This window comes from Ipomoea triloba, chromosome 7, assembly GCF_003576645.1.
Source record: "Ipomoea triloba cultivar NCNSP0323 chromosome 7, ASM357664v1".
In the NCBI taxonomy this organism is placed as follows: Eukaryota; Viridiplantae; Streptophyta; class Magnoliopsida; order Solanales; family Convolvulaceae; genus Ipomoea; species Ipomoea triloba.
The window spans coordinates 20,606,589-20,628,507 of NC_044922.1; the positions used below are offsets into that span (position 1 = coordinate 20,606,589).

The 21,919-nt window shown below is 38.6% G+C and overlaps 2 protein-coding genes across 3 annotated transcripts; both read right to left on the reverse strand.

Moving 5' to 3' along the window:
• Nucleotides 1-669: 669 nt before the first annotated feature.
• LOC116026087 lies at nt 670-3,253 on the reverse strand. Of its 2 annotated transcripts, none has more exons than XM_031267537.1 (4): nt 1,491-3,253; nt 1,242-1,346; nt 1,033-1,162; nt 670-949 (listed from the first exon to the last, which is right to left on the reverse strand). In XM_031267537.1, exons 1-4 carry the CDS (start codon nt 1,809-1,811, stop codon nt 693-695), a joined length of 813 nt encoding a protein of 270 aa, XP_031123397.1. In that variant the 5' UTR covers nt 1,812-3,253; the 3' UTR covers nt 670-692. The 2 variants fall into 2 exon arrangements, with proteins under 2 accessions (XP_031123397.1, XP_031123396.1); XM_031267536.1 differs by having other exon boundaries at nt 1,242-1,403.
• Nucleotides 3,254-5,829: 2,576 nt separating this feature from the next.
• LOC116025940 (mitoferrin-like) lies at nt 5,830-15,953 on the reverse strand. Its single transcript, XM_031267333.1, has 2 exons — nt 15,168-15,953; nt 5,830-7,483 (listed from the first exon to the last, which is right to left on the reverse strand). The coding sequence occupies exons 1-2, from the start codon at nt 15,951-15,953 to the stop codon at nt 7,274-7,276; spliced, it is 996 nt and encodes a 331-aa protein (XP_031123193.1). The 3' UTR covers nt 5,830-7,273.
• Nucleotides 15,954-21,919: the final 5,966 nt, after the last annotated feature.

Consider the following 21,919-nt stretch of genomic DNA (forward strand, 5'->3'; position numbering starts at 1 on the left):
TTTTTTTTTTTTTTTTTTTTTTTTTTTGTGAATCGATATGGTGTAACAATACTATTGCTGATCACATCCTTTCATTTTAGTTTCACGTTTATTAACTAGTATACTTTATATTATACGTTGGGTTCTGTTATTTTATACGTTGTGGTTTTGCTTTATGGTTATAATATTAGTTTTCGTGCTATCATTTATATTTGTTGTGTGCACTCTCTTGGTGTACTGTTTGCCTTAGTCATTTTTTTGGCGAGCTTGGCAGCACTTGTAATGTCTATTTTTTTTCTTGTTTTTATCACTGTGTCTAATTACTAATGTGAAACTCAGCATACACACAACATTAACGGCTCAGACACGCGGCATTAACGACTCGGGCACACAGCATTAACAGCATAAAGGAAAGCAAATTCATTCACGAAGTAACAAAGTAAATAAAACATTCTTGATTCCCAAATGACCATTAGTTTTGGCTAGTAGGTTTTATTTGTTTGCCACAAAACAGCAGCATTTGGTACCAAAAAAAAAAAAAAAAATCATTGTTCACAACTTCAGATCTATTAATCTAATTCAATTGCAGAAGACTTGTCATTTTTGAACTTCATAATGTTGGAAGATCTTGTCCGGTAAGTCCTTGCCACTGTAGTTCTTGACTTAGTGAGTCCAAGTGACTTTTCTTCCTTTGATTTGTGCTTTCTATTTTTTTACTTTTGTTCCTGCTGCTGTGATGTGTTATCCATTTCCTCAAACTGTAATTGACTTATACAAAGTAAATTACCAAGTAATTGTAAGTGGGCTAAACAGACAATTCCTAAACATAAATGACATTTAAAAATTCTAAACAAGTAACATAAAATACTTGATGGTGTGATCTCCATTTGACTAGTATTAATTGCCATGTTCTGAGCATTGGTTAGAGAATTTGCAATAATATTGTCTCCAACATTCAATAATGGATCAACTACATAGGAATACAGGAACCAATTAGTAAATATAATTGAACTTTGATTACATATTTCCTAGTAAATGGAAGTATGTAATTACCTCTAACATAATGAAAACCTATATTTGGAATTCCTAAGATTGGACAGTCAAAGAGTCTAAGTAGCTCATCATCTGTAAGTTCTTCAAATGGTTGAGTATTCACTGGAATTTCCTCTGCCGCAGCCTCTCTCTACAATGGCATAAGTCAATAGATTGCATTATACATATCTAAGTGAACTTATAAATGAATAATGAGTTAAGTATATTACCTGGCCTCCCTGTGCATTCCCTTCAACCTGTTCTGCCATAACTTGTTCTGCTACTACATTCAGATCTGCCATAACTTGTTCTGCTACAACCTGTTCTGCCACAACCTGTTCAGCCACAACTTGTTTTACCACAACCTGTTCTACCATAGCACCTCCCTCTCCCTAGTATGACAATGAAAATAAATAATTATTGATATCTATCTGAATTGCATATCTACATGAAATTATATCATCACTTAATTATATTACCTGCACTGCCCTTGCATTATGTGCTAGCTGAGGACACCTCCTAATATTATGGCCTTTTTGTTTGCATTTTGAACAGTGAAGAGTGACAAGTTTTCTAGTCAGATGTGTTTCTGACCTTTTTGATTCATCAGCTGATTTCTTCCTGAGTTTCTTTGGCCTCCCTATTTTGGCAGTATAGAGAGGTAGAGGTGGAGGTTGTCTATTACTAACTGGCCAATCATGAGACCCAGCCATTGGGTGAATACAACCACCATATGTCTTCAGATATGTTTCAATCTTGTAACATGATTCTACATAGTCATAAACTGACAATTTCTTCATCCAAATGGTAGATATGACATGCCTACATGGTATGCCTGTCAATCCCTACTTTCTACAAGAGCATGTCTTTGCATTGAGATCCACTTGGTGTTGGTCATTGGTCCTTTTACCTCAAACAAGTGTTCATCACTTTGATAAGCCCAATATCCTCCTGCTTTTTTTTCAAACACTTCTACTTTTTTTGCTATGACGGGACATAACAGCCCTGGCCAGTTACTAGCTTGTTTTCTGCACTCAAACACTAGCTTGTTTTCTGCACTCAAAGTTTCAGACCAGTTACTAGCTTGTTTTCTGCACTCCCTAAGTGTCCAATTACTGTTCCCACCTACTTTATTTTTCCATCTTTTTGCTATCAAAGAGGAGGTCACAAACTTGTTGTCATGAACCCAAGGACAACCTCCATGACTGTCATTAAAAGTAGTTATCTGCCAGTTCTATTCATCCTTATCAATTCTACAAGTAACCTGCCACTTACAAGCCTCTTGCATGCACTTAGCAACACGCCTCACTTTGTCATTCTTCTTGAATTTCAACTCCTTGCCATACTGGATTGCATATGCCTTCACTGCATCTTTGAACTCCACTTTTTTACTAAATGTCCTACCCAACCATAGTGGAGATGGTAACTGAGGAATAAGCCTAGCAGTAGTTTGAAATTCAGCCCCATCATCTGACAGATTCAATGCATCAGCAGCCTAGGGATCAACATGCATTTCAGCCTCAACATTTATAGGAACTTGAACCCCTCCATACTCAACCTGGGGATCAACATGCTTAACAAACTCTTGGTCATCACCCTTGTCATTTTCATACTCACTTCCCTCAAACTCCTCTAACTCATTTGCAGATTCCCCTTCTTCCCAATCAGACCCATCTGAACTACCCCCAACACCTTCTCCTTCTTCATCAGTATCTCTATCTACATCTCCAGCTACATCTGCATCATCCCCACTAACCCCTAGGATTACCCATATCTCTACAACTTTAGTTCTAACCACATTGTTTACTAAGTTCCATGTCTCTAAATTTGTCATGAACTCAAATAGTCCTTTCTCACCCAAAGTAAAAAACCTCAGATTATCATCCTTATAAAAACCTAATTCTACAACCTTTTCCCTAAGTGTCATTATTTCCCATTCATCAGAGTCCATGTCAGAAAATGTAGTCACTTTCCCTCCTAAGTATTTAAGTGGGTTACATTGATTTTATCCTACCACCATATCTTAACTTAAGAGAGAAAGTATAGCTTTGTCTACCTAATTGTTTAAACACAAACAATAAAGTGACTACGAAACTTGCCAAACCTCAAAGCATATAAAAAAATTTAAAAAATAAAGCAACTGGTCTCATTCTTTGGTAACAGGAAACAAATTAATAATAAAAAAAAAAACTAAAGTATACATATGAGGGTCCCCATTTGAAAAAGACAGTGCATATTTAACAATAACAACATTGGTCCCTAGTTTTTGGTAAATGGAAACAAATAATAAACATATATGCATGCCCCCCCCCCCCAACAACAACAACAACAAAAAATACTTTTTACAGACAACAACACGGGTCCCCAATTTTTGGTAAAAGAGGACATTGCTTTGACAAATAGGGATGGTCCCCATTTGAAAAACACACAACATTTTGTTGCCTACCTAAATTGGTACCCAACACTCACTTTACAGACAATCACACATAATAAAAAGCACCGTACCTATTACACACACACACACACACACACACACACACACACACACACACACACACACACACACACACATATATATATACATATATATATATATATATACATATCATTTCACTTCAACCTTATCATAAACTTTGGAAGAAATACACTTACTTGTGCTGCTTGAAGCCATCGCAAATCTTCCACAGATTATCGTCGGAATTTGGTCGCGAACTTAATTAGGTTTAGCGAATTTGGAGAATTTGGGCGAATTAGGTTTACATTAGTTCTATTACTTCAACTGTCTACGCTGGTGTAGAGAAGAAAAGCGAGAAAGTGTAAAAGAACTCTAAAGCCCTCAAGGTGGAGACTGAAGTGACTTTTATGCTCCCAACTTGGATGGCCACTTAATAGCCCATTAGACGGAGGACCACATCGGTCAAAAATTCAAGGATTTAATCGGCCAAAAAGGAAAGCCGAGGACCAATTTGGTACTTTCGCTATAGTCGAGGGACCAAAACAGTAATTAAATTTTAGGGTGTGTTTGGAAAGCAGGAAAATGACTTCTGGAAAATGTTTTCTGGAAAATGAGTTTATTTTCGGTGTTTAGATGTACTCAGGAAAACTGTCTGTGTATGTTTGGTTCATTTTCCGAAAAATGAGTGGAAAATGAGTAGAAATGTATAATTATATATTTTTATTATTTTATTTAAAATATAAAAATATATAAACTAATATTATTTATGAGAAATTAGTTTTTTTTTTACAAAAAAAGTCGCACAAAAAAAGTTTTAGAATTAGAGATTTAGAGTAAACATTAGATCTCAATATACAAAATTACATTACTCAATATTCATAATTTTGTTATATAGATTAAAAAGTTGTGTTATACTATTGAATATAGAGTTCTGAAATTGTGAACATAGAGTTCTGAAATTATGAACATAGAATTTTGTAATTGAGAATATAAAGTTCACAAATTATGAACATAGAGTTCTAAAATTGTGAACGACATGGATCCACCTTGCGGGTTCATGGCATAACAACGGGTAAACCTAATGGCCCAATAAATTAATAAGTTAAATGACCCAAAGTAAAAAATTAATAAGTTAGCGGTTGACATTGCTACTTACAACTTTAGATGCTGATCCAATGATGAAGGAGCCCAAATTAAATTTAGTGAATAAAACATAAATTATACCATGAATTGCCGAAAATTATTTTGTGGACCCGGATCCACCGTGCAATGTGGTCCCGAGTTTGAATATTCACAATTTATATACTAAATATTCACAATTTACTTTTTAAAAATTCACAATTTGTATACTACGAACACACAATGTTAACATACAATTTATGTGTTTTGACTTAAAAACACAATTTATATTTTAGAAGTTCATGATTCCAATACTAAAAATACATAGTTTAGGACCAGAGTCCATCTTGAAAGATGGATCCACGGTATAACAACTCATGAATTGCAATGTTGATTACTGATAAATATTTATTTTTAATATATTGAAGATTCATTTTTAATGTACTATAAATTCATTTTAATGTACTATAGATGAACAAATACTACAATGTAATAGACTCAGTAGTATTAAACAAAAAATTCATTTTAAGTAATGTTGGGCGTCGGCAAGGTTGGCCGAGTTCAGCCCCTACTCGATTCGAGACGTGGCGCTGTGGCTTACTATGGAGGGATGTGGTTAAATGGTTAATGTCCACCTACCTATCACCAATTGGTTTTAAGTAGGGTATGGCAACCAGATAGCCAAAGAACTCTGTGGTTAAGCGTGCTTGACTTCCGGCAGTCACGGGATGGTGACCCCCTGGGAAGTAAGCATAGTGCAGCGCTGAGATCCATCAATTGGTATCAGAGCCGAGGTCACGGGTTCGAATCGATGGCGAGGCGAAAGTCGAGTCCAGTCCCAGGTGGGATGTGGGCGTAGGTCAGGCTGACCGAGTCAGGCATGCTGCATAGCTGGGCTTGGTGATCAAAGGTTGATGCAGGTCCCAGGTGGGATGTGGGCGTAGGTCAGGCTGACCGAGTCAGGCATGCTGCATAGTTGAGCTTGGTGATCAAAGGTTGATGCAGGCTCTGGGAAGGGGATTGTTGGGCGTCGGCAAGGCTTGGTGATCAAAGGTTGATGTAGATGCTGGGAGGGGGATTGTTGGGCGTCGGCAAGGTTGGCCGAGTTCAGCCCCTGCTCGATTCGAGACGTGGCGCTGTGGCTTACTATGGAGGGATGTGGTTAAATGATTAATGTCCACCTACCTATCACCAATTGGTTTTAAATAGGGTATGACAACCAGATAGCCAAGCGTGCTTGACTTCCGGCAGTCACGGGATGGGTGATCCCTTGGGAAGTAAGCATAGTGCAGCGCTGAAATCCATCAAGTAATACACTAAAAATGAACATTCAGTAAAAAATGAAGATGTATGTTACTGTAATGTGAAGTAGTCTTATATTGCAATGTGATTATGTGAATCATGACTCAGTAAAATGATTGAAGGTAGAACTTACCACGCACCGACTACCCTTGCGGTGATTCTTGGGCGTAACAATCATGAATCACCTTTGCTAGTACTATTCTACTACTTGCAGGTTTTTCTACAAAAAAAATTTCAGTTGAACAGATATAATTGATGCATACCATCACATCATAGCAGTTGGGTAGTTAATGATTCTTTTCACAAATGAATACACATCAATGATATCGACTGTGTAGCTATCTGCAAAGGGTAGCAAGAAATGTCAACTCCAATTCTAAAGAATGATCATCAAGCAATCTCTACCATTGCTCACCCTCTACGGTCAAGCATAGAAACCGAATCCCTAGCTAATGCATGGGCTATTCGGTTCGCAGCCCTTCTAAAACAAGAAAATGACTATTAAATTTAAGACATAGAAGCCAACTACTATGGAGTGTGATAGCACCTCAGATATCATTCCAAATGGATGGTCACAGGATCGAAGTATCTAATACCGATGAGGGGAGCACTGATTTTTTGTGCTGAAAATGAATGATAAAATATAAAACAGACACTATCTTGTAAAGAATCAAGAGTGTTTAAAAAAAAAACAATTTAAGGCAAAAGAGACCGAATACCTAACTAATGCATGGGCTATTCGGTTCGCAAACCTTCTAAAACAAGAAAATGGCTATTAAATTTAAGACATAGAAGCCAACTACTATGGAGTGTGATGGCACTTCTGCTACCATTCCAAATGGGTGGTCACAGGATCGAAGTATCTAATCCGATGATGGGGGCATTGATTTTTTTTGCTGAAAAAGAATGATAAAATACAAAACAGATACTATCTTGTAAAGAATCAAGAGTGTTTAAAAAAAAAAAAAACAATTTAAGGCAAAAGAGACCGAATCCCTAGCTAATGCTGGTCTCTCATTTTGTATTTCTATATTTGCATTTTACCTACTTGAACCGTGGTTGTACATAAATAAATGAAATCACTGCTACCGGTTTAGACAAGATGAAACAAAAGTTGTCCGTAAGGACAGCCCAAGTGGCAAGAGTGCTCTACCTACAACCGAGAGGTTGGAGGTTCGATCCTCAAACCCTTGAGTTTGAGCCGGTCAGCTATGGGTAACCTAGGCTGGTTTACCTCCTTGCGGTCCTTTGCCAGCTAGAGTCAGAGGGCGAGGAGGAAACCTCTTTAAAAGAAGATGAAACAAAAGCTGATTCATGTATGTTCGTCTTGTGTGTGAAGGCAACTGAAGCGTATGACTGTTCCGTGGGGGTTCTGAGGTGGTAATGCTACAACCTCCTGCTGCTGCCAGTGTTCAACTCGTAAAAAAAAGATTTAGCAGCTTCATATGTAGACCAGCAAATAGCAGCAGCAGGAGCATGGAAGAGCATCCTCGGCATCCAACCCCTCATCAGACCGCGATATCCATCTTTCTTAACTATTGTTTGAAGGACATCCTTGATAGAACCGTTTTTAAATCTCTCACAGCCGCACACGCCCTGCAGCAACCCATCATATTTCATGAGGATGTTCATTGGAAAAACGGAGAAGAGAACATTAGCCTATGCCATAAGGCAGTACAAACTCGAAAACATCTCTAGATTAAAAGCATAACATTTAGCATATGGAGATCAAAGGTTTCAAGAATCTTACTCAAATCCATGGCAAAATAGACTAAAGTAAAAGGCAAACAAGTGAGTATATATATCTGTAGGCCATAACGCAACTATAAGTACACCATGCCCAATACAAACAAGGATTAGACTAGCATTCCTATGGTCAGTAATTACATCACATAAGCTCTCTTGCAGTACCAAATGTGACAGGAGATTAATAAAACCTATATGCCTCAAAAAGTGGATTGTAAACCATAATCACTAGTGCAAATGTGCTGAAAGAAACCTAGACCAACTTATTTAAAGGGTATTTGATTGATGAAATTTTAGATACTATTCTCCATTACTGAGATATCCATTGCAATCAGAGTGAGAACCTCAGAAGTCACAACTTTCTCAATAAGACACAAGTGTTCAGCAATCACAGTACAAAACACCTAAATCCCATCCATATATTTCATTTACCGAGAACGCCTGAGTTTGCATCATCACCCCACATAATGCAGATTTCTATCGTTTCTATTCCTCATTACCCCAACCCCATACTGTCCTAAGCATAACTGCCAATTCCACAAATTAATGCTTATGCTGTTTTATTTTTTAAAAAACAAATAAAGAATATAAATAGTTCTGAATATGTGAAAGTCGTTGAGATATTTTGTCAGTCACAAACTCTGATTATAATAGGTTTTTGAATTAATACCATTTTTGTCTCTCTACTGTAGTGATATTGTCCCATTAGTTCTCAATGATCAATTTAATCAAATTTAGCTAATGATCATAGTGACATTTTCACATTTGGTTCTCTCATCAAGTTATCATTTTAAAATAGATGGAGAATGGCACATGCCAAAAAACCAAGGCCAATATGACACACTACACAACAATTAATTTCATCTTTAGTTCCTTGATTATACTGACATTTTTATGTTTAGTAATTGATTATTAACTAGACCAAATCAAATGGTTAGCTCTTCTCACATGTCACACATGAACCGAGAAAGTGAGGACAAGCATAAAGGATTTTTCATGAACTTCCTACCATAAATCCCCAAATCCACAACCAAAAGCCCTGATCTACCACATTTTCCTTCAATGTTTTGAGATTTATGTTTTCAGCAAAACTAGAAAAGAAAACTAATACTCAGGTAATATATAGTCATTGAAACTCCATGTTTACACGGTAGAAAACTATGGAATTTGGATGTGGAAATTGTGAAGCATCACTATGCTTCCATGATGGAAACTGACTATCTAAGGTCATTGGAATATTGCTTGCCATCAGCACATTATCCGCAGTGCCAAATGGCAGATTACTCTGTTCTAAAAGAGTTATTGAGCAGTGAACTGTGGCAAGCAGTAGCTCACCAATACTGACAGCTCTATTCAGTATTTTCCACTGTGCTGATGGTGATTGCTATTCCAACGGCACCTCAAATTTCACTATAAAAGCACAATACTGCTTCACCGTTATGCAATCCCTCATATTCTTGACAAAAAAGTTAGCCGCTAGATGAAATCTTGGTCTAATTGATAGTCAAGGCCTACATATGAAAATGTCACCCTCAAACGAACAAAAATGGATTTAATTCTGATAAAATACTGTATTTACCTTTGGCTATCTGGAACATGCCATATTAAACCAAAAATCTAATCTGAAGCTGATAAAGACCGTAATAAGTGGATAGTGTACACACAAAAGAAGGAAAGTCAGAACAAGGATGGTAACAATTAATCAATCAACCACAAATCATGCAGCAGTTACAATCATGGCATATTTCAAGGAAAATCTGCAATTATTGTTTTAACATGATTGTTGCTTAATTTCTACAATTAGACCTTGTAATAGGGTATAAATTGAGACCTTCTCCAAGGCAGTAAGGCATCCAATAAGCTCTGAAATAATAGCTCTAGCAGCTGGGCAAGACATCTTCTTGCAGGAGGGAACCTTGTTTTTCTTCCTCTTTTTGAATTATGAAATTCCAGATTGTCCTTTTCTCTCCTTACCTTTCTGTTCTCGGCCCTTTACTCTAACAAGTTGGTCCAACCTGTCATGACATGAACGGATTCGAGAGTAGAAACGTTGGAGAAGGCCAGAAGGGTCAAGAAGATTTATGGGCAAACATGGCTGAACAATTCACTGAGGTTCGAAGCTCCATCGCCAATCTGCAAAACTCCATTGCCACATTAACCAAGTTGGTTACTCTCTCTCTCCAAAATAAAGGCCATACTAAATCCAATTCTATTTCCAAGGCTAGCAGAAATAGCGACACACCGATGCAACAATCAAGTACAACCACACAACCACTTGACCTGATTGCTATTGATGAAGACCAATTTCCTCCCAAAAGGATCGACATTCCTAACTTTGATGGTGCTGACCCTACTGGCTGGCTGGCTCGTGCGGAACAGTTGCAGTACTTCGCAATACAACGTACATGCGATGAATTAAAGGTTGCTACAGTCTTTCTAAGTATGGAAGGGGCAGCACTCCATTGCTTGAGATGGTTACAGCAGCAAACACCGACATTGTCTTGGGCCCAATTTAAGGTAGAACTCATGGACCAATTTAGCAGTGACCTAGCGGCTCCTCCCAATGAGCAGTTGCCTGCCTCACATCAAGTTGGAATGGTGGATGAATTCGTGACTGAATTCATGGCTCGGGCAACCCAAATCCCAAATCTTGCACCACATATACAGCTAGGTTTGTTCCTTAATGGTTTAAAGGAAGAGATCCGGGTGTGTCTCCGACCGAATGATGTTCTAGACTTGCGGACTGCCATGAAGGTTGCTCGTTCAGTCGAACGAGAGCTGGGGTACATCTATCACGAACAACGATCAACGACGGGGAACTCTGACGAAGTACCGGGTATGGGTTGGGCTATATCCCTGGCCCAACACGTCAACCTCCTATGCCCACATCTCCAAATTACTTTGCAGTGAGTTCACAACCCAAAAATGAACCCAACAACACACAATTTATAAACAAAAGCACGCATTATTCTGCTTCTTCACTTAGAAGAAGAACGTCGGCCCCGACAAATCGCAACTCCTCCGCAGCTTTATCAACCAGAGGTGCTCGGCATTACTCCCATCAAGAGTACTTAGACATGCGTGCTAAGGGGCTCTGTTTTCGCTGTAAACAGCCTTATAGCCCACTGCATGTCTGTCCTAGCAAATCACTTCGAGCCTTGATTGCGGCAGAGGATGAGGCTGAAGGTGGAACGGGTGCTACAAATGCAATTGCTAATATTGGTGACGAACCTAATGAGGCCCAGTTTGAAATGCTTGGCCTAGGACGATGAAATTCAGTGGTCGTGTTGCAAACGTCGATGTTGTCATCATGGTTGATAGTGGTGCCAGCCACAATTTTATTTCAAGCCATTTGACTGGCATGTTCAAACATCCATTGGAATTTACACCAAAGTTTGGCGTTCGTTTGGGTTATGGTCACCGGGCAAAATCGGAAGGCAAGTTTTCTCAATTACCAATCAATTTGGGGCCGATAACAATGCCAGTAGATTGCTTTTTTTTTTTTCCCTTGGGTGGTGCGGATGTCATTCTGGGAGTAGCATCGCTAGAGAAGTTGGGAGACATCAAAGCAAACTGGGCTAGGATGACTATGAATTTTAAGGTAGAAAACCAGTGTGTGCACCTGGTGGGAACCCCGTCCTTGACTCGATTGGAAATTCCTTTTTGCTCTTTGGCGAAAACTGCACGAGGTGGAATTAAGTTTCCTACGATGGGAACTTACTATTTCGCCTTCAACGGACAACCAAGTTCTGGATCTTACTGTTAGCCAATATTCTCAACTGCGCAAGTTTCTAGATCACCACCACCAAATCTTTGAGGAACTGCAAGGACTCCCTCCCTCGCGACCAAATGATCACAGAATTATTTTGGCAAAGGGTCTTCTCCTGTTAGCGTCAAGCCATACCGTTATAGTCACCATAAAAAAGATGAGATTGAACGGCTAGTGGGAGAAATGTTGGTTGCTGATATCATACAGCCTAGCTCCAACCCATTTTCCAGTCCGGTGCTGTTGGTTAAGAAGAAAGATGGAAGCTGGAGATTTTGTATTGACTACTGGGAGTATCTCATTACCGTGGCGGATAAGTATACCATCCATGTCATTCATGAGATGTTAGACGAACTCCATGGTGCTCAGTATTTTTTAAAAATTGACTTCCGTTCAGACTATCACCAAATCTGAGTTGCACCGCAAGATGTTGCTAAAACAACTTTTCGCACACACTCGGGCCACTATGAATTTTTTGTCATGCCCTTTGGCTTGACGAACGCACCAGCTACCTTTCAAGCCATCATGAATGACATAGTCCGGCCTTATTTAGGCCAGTTTGTTTTGGTCTTCTTCGACGATATACTGGTTTATAGCTTAACTTGGGATGACCACAAAAAGCAATTGGCAATAGTGATGGGATTATTACATGACCACCAGCTCAAAGCAAATGCCAAGAAATACCCATTTCGTCAAACCACATTGGAATACTTGGGCCATATCGTATCGCAATTCGGCGTAGCTATGGACCCCTCAAAGGTATCAAGCGTGCTTCGTTGGCCCCATCAGCCGTTCGTGGTTTCTTGGGTCTCACAGGCAATTATCGTGGATTTATTAAAGATTACGGTAAGATAGCCCAGCTCTCCCTGCTCTTTTAGAGAAGGATACTACCACCAAGTTTCAATGGACGGACGCTGCACAACTTGCATTTGATGCACTGAAATCAGCAGTGACAACAGCCCCAGTCTTGGTGCCACCGAATTTCTCGCAGCCTTTTATCATCGAGTGTGATGCTTCCGGAACAGGAGTGGAAGCGGTTCTAATGCAAGAATCTAGCCCTATCGCATATTTTTGCAAGGCTTTAGCTGGGAGAAGTGTGGCTAAATTTGCATATGGAAAAGAGCTAATGGCACTTGTTTTAGCAAATACAACATTGGCAGCCGTACCTAATGGGCAGAAAATTCATTGTTCGCACGGACCATCAAAGTCTTTGACACCTACTACTGCAAACTATAACCACTACATCACAACAAAATTGGATGGCCAAGTTAACAGGATACAATTTTGAAATCACTTATAAGTCTTGCAGGACCAATAATGCCACTGACAAGGAAAGGTGAAGCCGTGGAACTATCAGCTACTACCCTACCATTTTCGATCGATTGGGCTGAGTTAGATACTGCAGTATCCCGTGACATCAGTTTGCAAGCTATTTGTGAACGCCTTCAAAAAGACCCGATTAGTTACCCCGACTATCAGCTAGTCAATGGGCGTCTTTTTTACAAAGGGCGCATTGTTATTCCAGCCACAACTCCGTGGATCCCAAAACTTTTGGAAGAATTTCATTCCACACTCACGGGAGGTCACTTTGGTGCATATCACACTTACCGCCACATAGCAGCTAGTGTGTATTGGAAAGGGATGATGAAACGTGTCCAACAATTTGTATCCGAGTGCCTTATCTGTCAAAAAAATAGTATGACACCCTGGCCCCTGCAGGACTTCTCCATCCATTGCCAATTCCAGCAGCTGTTTGGGAAGATATTGCCATGGATTTCATCAAGGGACTTCCTCGTTCCAGACTTCCGCGGATTTGATTGCATATAGGTGGTCGTAGACTGCTTCACTAAATATGCCCATTTTGTCATTTTTGTGGGACTCAAACACCCATTCACCGCAAAATCTCTCGCTGCGATATTCACAAAATTCACAAAGGAGGTCGTTCGTCTAAATAGAGTTCCAAGTTCAATTGTGTCTGACCATGACCCGATCTTTTTGAGCAATTTTTGGAAAGAATTCTTTGCAAAGTGGGATACCAAGCTTCAAATGAGTAGCTCGTACCACCCTCATATGGACGGGCAGACCGAAGTACTCAACAGATGTCTCGAGCAGTATTTCCGATGTTCTACATTAAAACAACCCACACAATGGGGTCGATATCTACACTGGGCTGAATATTGGTATAACACCTCCTTTTATGGAGCTACTGGTGTCACCTCTTTTCAATGTGTGTATGGTCGACCTCCTCCCACCTTGGCTCAATATTTACCCGGGGAATTCAAAGTGGCAACAGTGGCTAAGGAACATAGTGACCGAAATGAAATACTCCGCCAACTCCGCTACAATTTGGACCGAACACAACAACACATGACCAAGGTAGCAAATGCCAAACAATGGGATTTTGAGTTTGTTGAAGGTGATAAGGTCTTACTTATGCTCCGTCCACATCACCAATCAACAGTCCAGCGGCGTATCAATCAAAAGTTAGCCCCGCGATAGTTTGGTCCCTTCACTATTGTGCGAAAGTTAAGTACAATATCATACAAGCTTGCACTGCCTACTACAGCTATTTTTCATGTGTCTCAACTTCGCCATGTCACAGGCAAGCATCCAGCTATTGCCAAGCTTCCCGAGGATATGTTAGTGGGTGAACAAGGTTATACTCCACAAGATATCTAGACTCCAACCTTGTGGGCAAGGTTGTTCCGTTGGCAGGCAGAATTTATAGAGACCGTAATAAGTGGATAGTGTACACACGAAAGAAGAAGTATGGTAACAATTAATCAATCAACCCCAAATCATGCAATAGTTACAATCATGGCATATTTCAAGGAAAAACTGCAATTATTGTTTAACATGATTGTTGCTTAATTTCTACAATTAGACCTTGTAATAGGGTATAAATTGAGACCTTCTCCTAGGCAAAGTAACGAATCCAATAAGCTCTGAAATAATAGCTCTAGCAGCGGGGCAACACATCTTGTAAGAGGGAACCTTATGGTCCCTTGTTTTTCTTCCTCTTTTTGAATTCTGAAATTCCAAATTGTCTTTTTCTCTCCTTACCTTTCTGTTCTCAGCCCTATACTCTAACAGAAGCAATCTATCCAGGTACTGTGTTAATTGGAGCTGTTCACTAAGTACATTCAACCCAAAAGACGCAAAATGGTACTTCACATCCTAACTATGGAAAAAGATAGGAACTTGGTAAGGCTTTTATGAAACGTAAGCCACAACCAACAATGTGCATGCCATATCATGATAATGTCACAGGAAAAAGAAAGAGAGAGATCTAGCAGTACAATTTAGTAGTACTACCATAGGAGCTTTCTATTATAAAACAACAGTATAACTAGCAATTCATAAGATATAAGGCTATATTTATCCTAGCAATACTCTCTCACTTTCAAAAGTAGGTCGTACTTCCATATCACCAAATTTCCAATACCTTTACTATTTTCTCCACATCCCCACAAAACTCTCTCACTTTCAAAATAAAAATGCCACCTAGACTTGCAATTGCAAAACTTGCAGGGATGAATCTAGCCTAAGCTTCACAGAATCATAGTGCATGTCCACAAGTCAGCAAAGTTACCTGACATTTTACCTGCCTTGATAAACAAAGCTAATAAATTTCCTAACTCTGATAAATAAAATTTCTAAAAAACATAAAAATGCAGACTTTCAATATTCCCCAAGTTCCAGAAGGATTCAATAATTTGTATTTTACTGTTAACAAATTGCCTAGAGCAATAAAGGATTGAATAATACCTGACATTGTAGCTGAGTCTTCACTACATCAAATGGAGTCGTAAACAATGCTGCAAAGCCTCCGGCAGCTGCCCCTGCAGTGGCATGAACTATCAACCGCTCATCCCTTGCATTTTCCGGCGATATCTCCATTAGTCCCCGCTTCGCGCCCTCGTAAGTGGCAAAATGCACCGCCGTGTAAGGCGCATTCATGAGCACAGTGGTTTTATAGGAGGCATAAAACGTCTTAAACCCCTCCTCCTTCAATACCCTCCTTACGCAATCAAATACCCCCTTGTACGGACTGCTGCTGAGCTGCAGTCTCTGCTTCACCATATCCATGGGCGTGAAGACGGCGTCGCTGGCCACCGTGGCGCAGACCCCCGACGCAGCATGGGCGGCGGAGTTATTCGGATTTCCTCCGGAAAACGTCTCCTTACAGAGCTCATAAACGGAGAAGTACACTGCGTGAGCCGGGCCGGCTCCGAGGGCCATCGCTCCAATACCGCGATAAAACCCAGCAAAGCCTTCGGATTTTAGTATAGACTGAACGGCATGACGAATGCCAACGGACTTGATTGGGCAAAACCCTACGGCTTGCATTTGGGTCTTGACAGTATCGACGGGGAACATTGCCATGTGCTCCACCATGCCGGCGATGGATCCGGCGACCATGAACTCCCAGAAGCGGAGCCCGTCATGAGTAGCGGATACTTCCTGCTTTCGGTGATAATTCGGCTGCTGCGTCACCGGTAGAAGGTCCGGCTTCTGAAATTCGGCGGAGACATTGGTGGGAATGGTGGCCATGGAATAAAATCATAGACGAAGGGAAAACAAGGATTAGGGAATAAGATACTGAATATTCGGATACGGGTTTGGGCAAGGCTTGATATGGTTTCTTTTAATTAACGGCTTATATTTTGTGTATCATTTTCATTGATTCTGTGTATTTTGGATCTTTTAATTAACGGTTTTTCTGTTTCCCGTTCGGCCTTAACTTATAAGATGAGTTCTGTGCATTTTATTGTAACATTTTGTGTATTCTAATTATTGATTCTGTGTATTCTAGTATATAACTCTGTACATTATTGATTTCCTATATCATACCTCATGAAACATAAGAGATAATACTTAGGCTTATATTCTGTGTATCATTTTCATTGTTTCTATGTATTCTAGTATGTAATTCTATGCATTATTGATTCCCAATACCATACCTCATGAAACAGCAGAGATAATACTTAGGCTAATAATTCTGTGTATTCAATTCATAAATTTTGTGTATTATGGTATATGATTCTGTGTATTCTGGTATATAATTTTGTCATTATTAATTTCGAGTACCATACCTCATGAACTAGTAACGCTAATACTTAGGCTATTGATTGTGTGTATTCTATTGAATGATATGTATATTCTTTTATATACTTCTGTACATTAATGATCTAATTTTTTATACTTAATGTTATTGCGGTATTGGAAACTAATAATGCATAGAATTATGATATTGAAATTATTAATGTACAGAACTGTATAATAGCTAGAATACACATAAACACTCAATAGAATACACAGAATTACACATAACGGGAATTGAACGTACGAAACGATGTCTGTCACGCGTCAACTTCCCACAACTTAGCTAAACGACGTCGTTTCGGACCAGGGTCCATAGTGCACTGTGGACCCTGGTCCACGATATATCAATTGGCTAATATAGGTCTATGCCATAAAATCTTAATCATTATTCCATGGATCATGGTCCACACATTTGTATGAACTATAAAAAAAATACAGTTTAAATATACTAAAAGTACATTATTTGTATGCATAAAGTATATTATTTGAAAGTACATTATTTTTTTATATATTATCAAATAATGTACTTTTAGTATATTAAAAATATATATTACATTCATGGTCCACACATCTATGTGGACCATGGTCAACACAATAATTTGCCATAAAATCTAAGCAGATCATGGAGTTTAGAGAAAGGATGATTATATTTGAAAATTTTGAGGATTGCTTGATGTTTTAGAAAATCAAGGCAAAACTTTTTTAGAAGCTTATAGTTATTTTAAGCTACTAATAAGCTATACGCTCTATTTGGTAATGCTGAAAAACTACCTTAGGTAGCTTTTCAAAAATAAGCTAGTAGCTTCTTAACTATTTTCCATTTGTAACACAGATTTTTAATTTGTGGTTGAAGGGACACTTTTACACAATAGGCTTGATCTTTCTATTGTAAACTATCTCCCGTACCACTTCAATGTGACCTTTTAATGGTATAAGAAACACTTATACTTTTCTCTCATTATACTGAACTCTCAAGACAGTATATGAGAAGTTTTGTGCGTGCTTGACCTATTCCTGAGAGGTCAGGAATAGGTTAATACCAGGAGGAGCCCTGGTAATAGCTATTACCCTTGCAAGGGTAATAGCTCATTCCCAGGAACAATGTTCCTGGGAATACAAATGCGAACCAAACAACGGAATAGGTTATTACTGGGAATGCTATGACATTCCCTACCTATTCCATGAACCAAACAGCCCATAAGGGCTTTATATAGCCTTTAACAGTTTCCTTCCTTCCTTGATCTTATGCGAATGTGATTTCTTCTTTGTCTAGGATTTGTAATGTGTCTTTTTTTTTTACTTGTCTTTGTACTTTGATTATGATTGGGATCAATTTTTTTCTTTGTTCACTTCTTTGAGTAATATTCGTATTCCTTGTATCCTAGTAGGACTGGGATAATGCTTTTTGTCAATAATTTTAAACAACACTATTTTGGGCCAACAATTTCCCCCTTCGTCAAATTTTTGACAAAAACTTTATTCTTTAATCCCCCCCCCCTCCCTTCCCCTCCCTCCCTTAATTTTATTCCTTGCTTTGCCTTTTTGGCTTGGACTTGTTTTTTTTTTTTTTTTTTTTTTTAAAGGAAGACTTGTCTTTGTACTAGCTAGGCCACCTGAATATATATATATATATATATATTGATCTTATTCTTTATGGGGTTTGACTTTCATTGGGTTCATCAAACATTCTTTTTTGAAAGTGATAAGTGCTTATTTGTCTATATTTTCTCTCTTTTACTGAGTCATTTTGTTTATAGATCATTCTAAATTTCATGAGAATTATTGCTTATTTGTGTTATTTTGCAGGGAGTATGAGTTGGAAATCATTGGAAGCAAAACGAGCATTTCCATGCATTTTGGTGGGCATTGGAGTCAAGTGGAGGCCAAATATGAAGCTATGTGGATGGATGCAACACCCCTAAGGAAGCCTAAGATTTGTATTTTCAATGGTCTTGGTCATTTAGGCAATCCAAAACAAAAGAAGAGCAAAAGATTAATGCATTGCAATTATCGCTCATTTCGACAACTATTCGGTTATTGGATCATATCTCAGCCTAGGAATGTCCAAATATGGTTATTCTTGCTCCATTGGAAAGCCAACTTGAAGAGCTACAACTTTGTTGAATACCACAAAGGCCAATGAAATGGTTTCAAGGTGAAACATAGCCTAGAAGTCAAAGCAGTTGCGCAGAAGCGAAAAATGCATTTTCTAGATATGACCCTCACGACCAGGCTCACGACCGTGAGAGTAGCTATGACCTTTTGGCCGATTTATAGTGAAAACGGCAGTTCTAGAGGTCTAGTGCACGGCCACCCTCATAGCCGTGTACTTGGTCGTGTGACTTATGCCATGTTCGCTATTTAAGCTCGTTTTGAGCATTCTCAACTCGGTTTTCGACCCTATTCAAACCCTAGGCACTCCCTTTCACTTCCTTTCATATTTTTAGGTTAGATAGGCTTAGATTTATGTTCTGTAACACTTTTGAAGCTTGTAATCTTGGATTTGAAGTTTGGATTTCAAGATTTTACCTCTCATCTCAATAGAGAAGCTTTATTTCCTTTATCTCTTTCTTTTGCAAGATTTATGTTTATTACTTGTGTTTTTGTGTTCTTTATGCTATTTAATAATGAGTAGTTAGTTTATGGGCTTGAGTTAGGGTTGTGTTATCTATCTTGATGCTTAATTTGTGATTCTTGTAAAAAAAAAAAGGGGGGGGGGTGGGACTCTAACTTAGGGTTCTTGAGTTTATGAAGGATTTGTGTTTGTATATTGCTTATGATTGATGTACACATTCATAGGCATGTATTTGAAGGATTCATTGCCTTAATGAATGTTGGGTGATGAATTCAAGCCACCCCTTGCATAAACCAAAATTTTTCCTATGAAAATATGGGAAATTGGGGGCTCTTGATGTTTTGTGTTCTTGAAGAACTTGGAATTGATAAATCACGAGAGTGGGGCAATTACTTGTTCTAATCCTTGTTTATTTATCATGAGAGTGGCTTATAGATTAGGATTCCTACGTGCATCCCCTCAATTCCTTGGTTGTGTGACTTTTCCCCAATCTTTAGGTTGTGTTATGCATCTAGAAGATATGCTCCCTAGCTTGAGTCCTATTTCTTTATTTTGTATTTATCTTTGTGTATACATGTTAGTCTTACCTTTTCTTGAACTTGTTATTTGCTTAGCTTCTTGTTGATCTCCTTATGCTAGTGCCAGTTTTGTGATTGCATATTGCGTGCCATAAACCTCAATCCTCAGCGGAATGACATTTCACACATGTATTCTCACCATCGCTCATTTTTGCTACGATCAGGAAGCTTGATAATACTTCTAAACTTTTAGAGGAGGGCTTACAATACTTGTATTATTTATAGTCTATCGAAGAAATTCTTCAATGCTAATCTAGTTTCTTCTTCTTTAGAACAAAAATCTAAGTTCTCATCAAGTCATCAGAAAACACAAGTTACAAGTTACAAAAACACTTGTTAAACTTCTTCTTCTTCCCCTTTATTGATAAAAATTTGCTCATTCAAGTATTTTGGCAAACAGTTAAGCCAATGGTATTTGGTATGCCACTTAACCACCGCATCTTGTGTTGATCGAGTATGTTGAAATAGATGGTTCCGTTTTCTTCTTCTAGCCCCCTTGTTTCTCCGTCTTTTCTTTTTCGTTTTCCTCGTCAAATTATTTGCAGCTCAGTTTAGGGCAACATAATTTCCCAAAACTAGTTATTCGGGACAACATAATCCTCTCCCGCTAGGTTCGTGCATGATGGAATCTGATTATTTGGTTCTCTATATGGCACCATAAGGAGATTTGAAATACATGAGGAAGCTCTTTCTCTATGAATTTTCACGAAGTCTAAAGGTTCAAGTGACAACGTCGCAGAGTCGTTCGGCATCAGTGTGTTCTGTTTGGCAATTTTTTGCTTTTCGATAAATCTCGTCTAGTGGAAACTATTGGGCGTCGGCCGGGTTGGTCTAGTTCAGCCCCTACTCAGTTCGAGACGTGGCGTTGTGGCTTACTATGAAATGGCATAGTTAAATGGTTAATGTCTAATTACTTATCATCAATTGGTTTTAAATAGGATATGACACCCAAATAGCCAAAGAACTCTGTGGTTAACTGTGCTTGACTTACAGAACTCAAAAGATGGGTGACCCAATTACAAGTAAGCATAGTGCAGCGTTGAGATCCATCAGAAACAATCATGAGTAGCAGCTAAATTACGTTTGACCAACAAATGGTATATCAAAGCAGTAACCTTGAACGGTGAACACTTTGTGTATACTGCCTGGTGCCAAGATTCACAAGCTCGAATCAGTAAAGGATATATGGGTCGAGCTTTTTCAAATAGGGGAAGGAGATGAGCAAGAAAATGACAATAAGTTAACCATGGCCATGAAGAAATTTGAAGACTTCAAAATGATTAATGGAGCATATGGTCAGACTAAGGGATTAGGAGAAGTCACTAAGAGGATTGACTATAAAGGACGTGTCTTATGTAGAAAGTATTAAATTCAATCAACTAAGCACTAGTCAATTTTGTGACAAAGGATATAGAGTTCAGTTCTCAAAGAGTAATTGCTTTGTTATCAACGAAGAGTCAAAAGAGACTGTTTTTTCAGCAAAGAAGAGAAAGAGCATGTATGTTGTGGATTGGAGTTCAGCAAAATCAAGCGTTTGTCTGGTAGCTAAAAGCAAGTCTGATTTAAGTTGGGAGTGACATAACAAACTCAACCATCTCAACTTCAAAGCAATCAGTAAGCTAGCTATAGAAAGCAACTGGTAGAAGGATTGCCAAACATGACTTTTAACAAAGATAAGATTTGTGAAGCTTGTAAAAAATAGAAGCAAATCAAATCTTCGATTAAATCTAAATCCGCGAAATCATCTACTAGACCTTTGAGTCTACTCTATATGAATTTGCTTGAACCAGTTGATCTAGTGAGTTTAAGTGGGGGGAAATATAATTTAGTGGTAGTAGATGACTACACTTGGTATACTTGAACTTTATTCCTCTAGAAGAAGAATGAAATCGAGAAGGTACTTCCAAAGCTTATGAGATAGATTCAGAATGAGAAATGTTCCTATATTGTCAAGATTAGGTCAAATTAGGGGAGAGAGTTTGTTAATCAAGTTATTAAGGATTTTTTTTATCTCAAAATGGCATTCTTCATAAACTAATTGCAGCAAGGACGCCTTACCAAAATGGAATAGCTGAAAGAAGAAACCGAACACTCAAGGAAGCCACAAAAGTCAATGATTTCACTTTCCAGTTTTCCTAAAAGGTTTTGGGCTAACGTTATTAACACAACATGTTTCACCCAAAATAGGTCCATAATTCATAAAGTTCATGGGAAGACACCCTATGAATTGTGGAAAGGCAAGAAACTAACTATGAGCTACT

Coding starts and splice junctions, on each gene's coding strand:
- LOC116026087 (XM_031267536.1), bottom strand. CDS start 1,811: ATGAAGAAATTGTCAGTTTATGACTATGTAGAATCATGTTACAAGATT. Junction 1,404..1,490: donor ATAATGCAAGGGCAGTGCAG/GTAATATAATTA, acceptor TTGTCATACTAG/GGAGAGGGAGGTGCTATGGT. Junction 950..1,032: donor AGGTTTTCATTATGTTAGAG/GTAATTACATAC, acceptor ATTCCTATGTAG/TTGATCCATTATTGAATGTT.
- LOC116025940 (XM_031267333.1), bottom strand. CDS start 15,953: ATGGCCACCATTCCCACCAATGTCTCCGCCGAATTTCAGAAGCCGGAC. Junction 7,484..15,167: donor AGACTCAGCTACAATGTCAG/GTATTATTCAAT, acceptor GGGTTGCTGCAG/GGCGTGTGCGGCTGTGAGAG.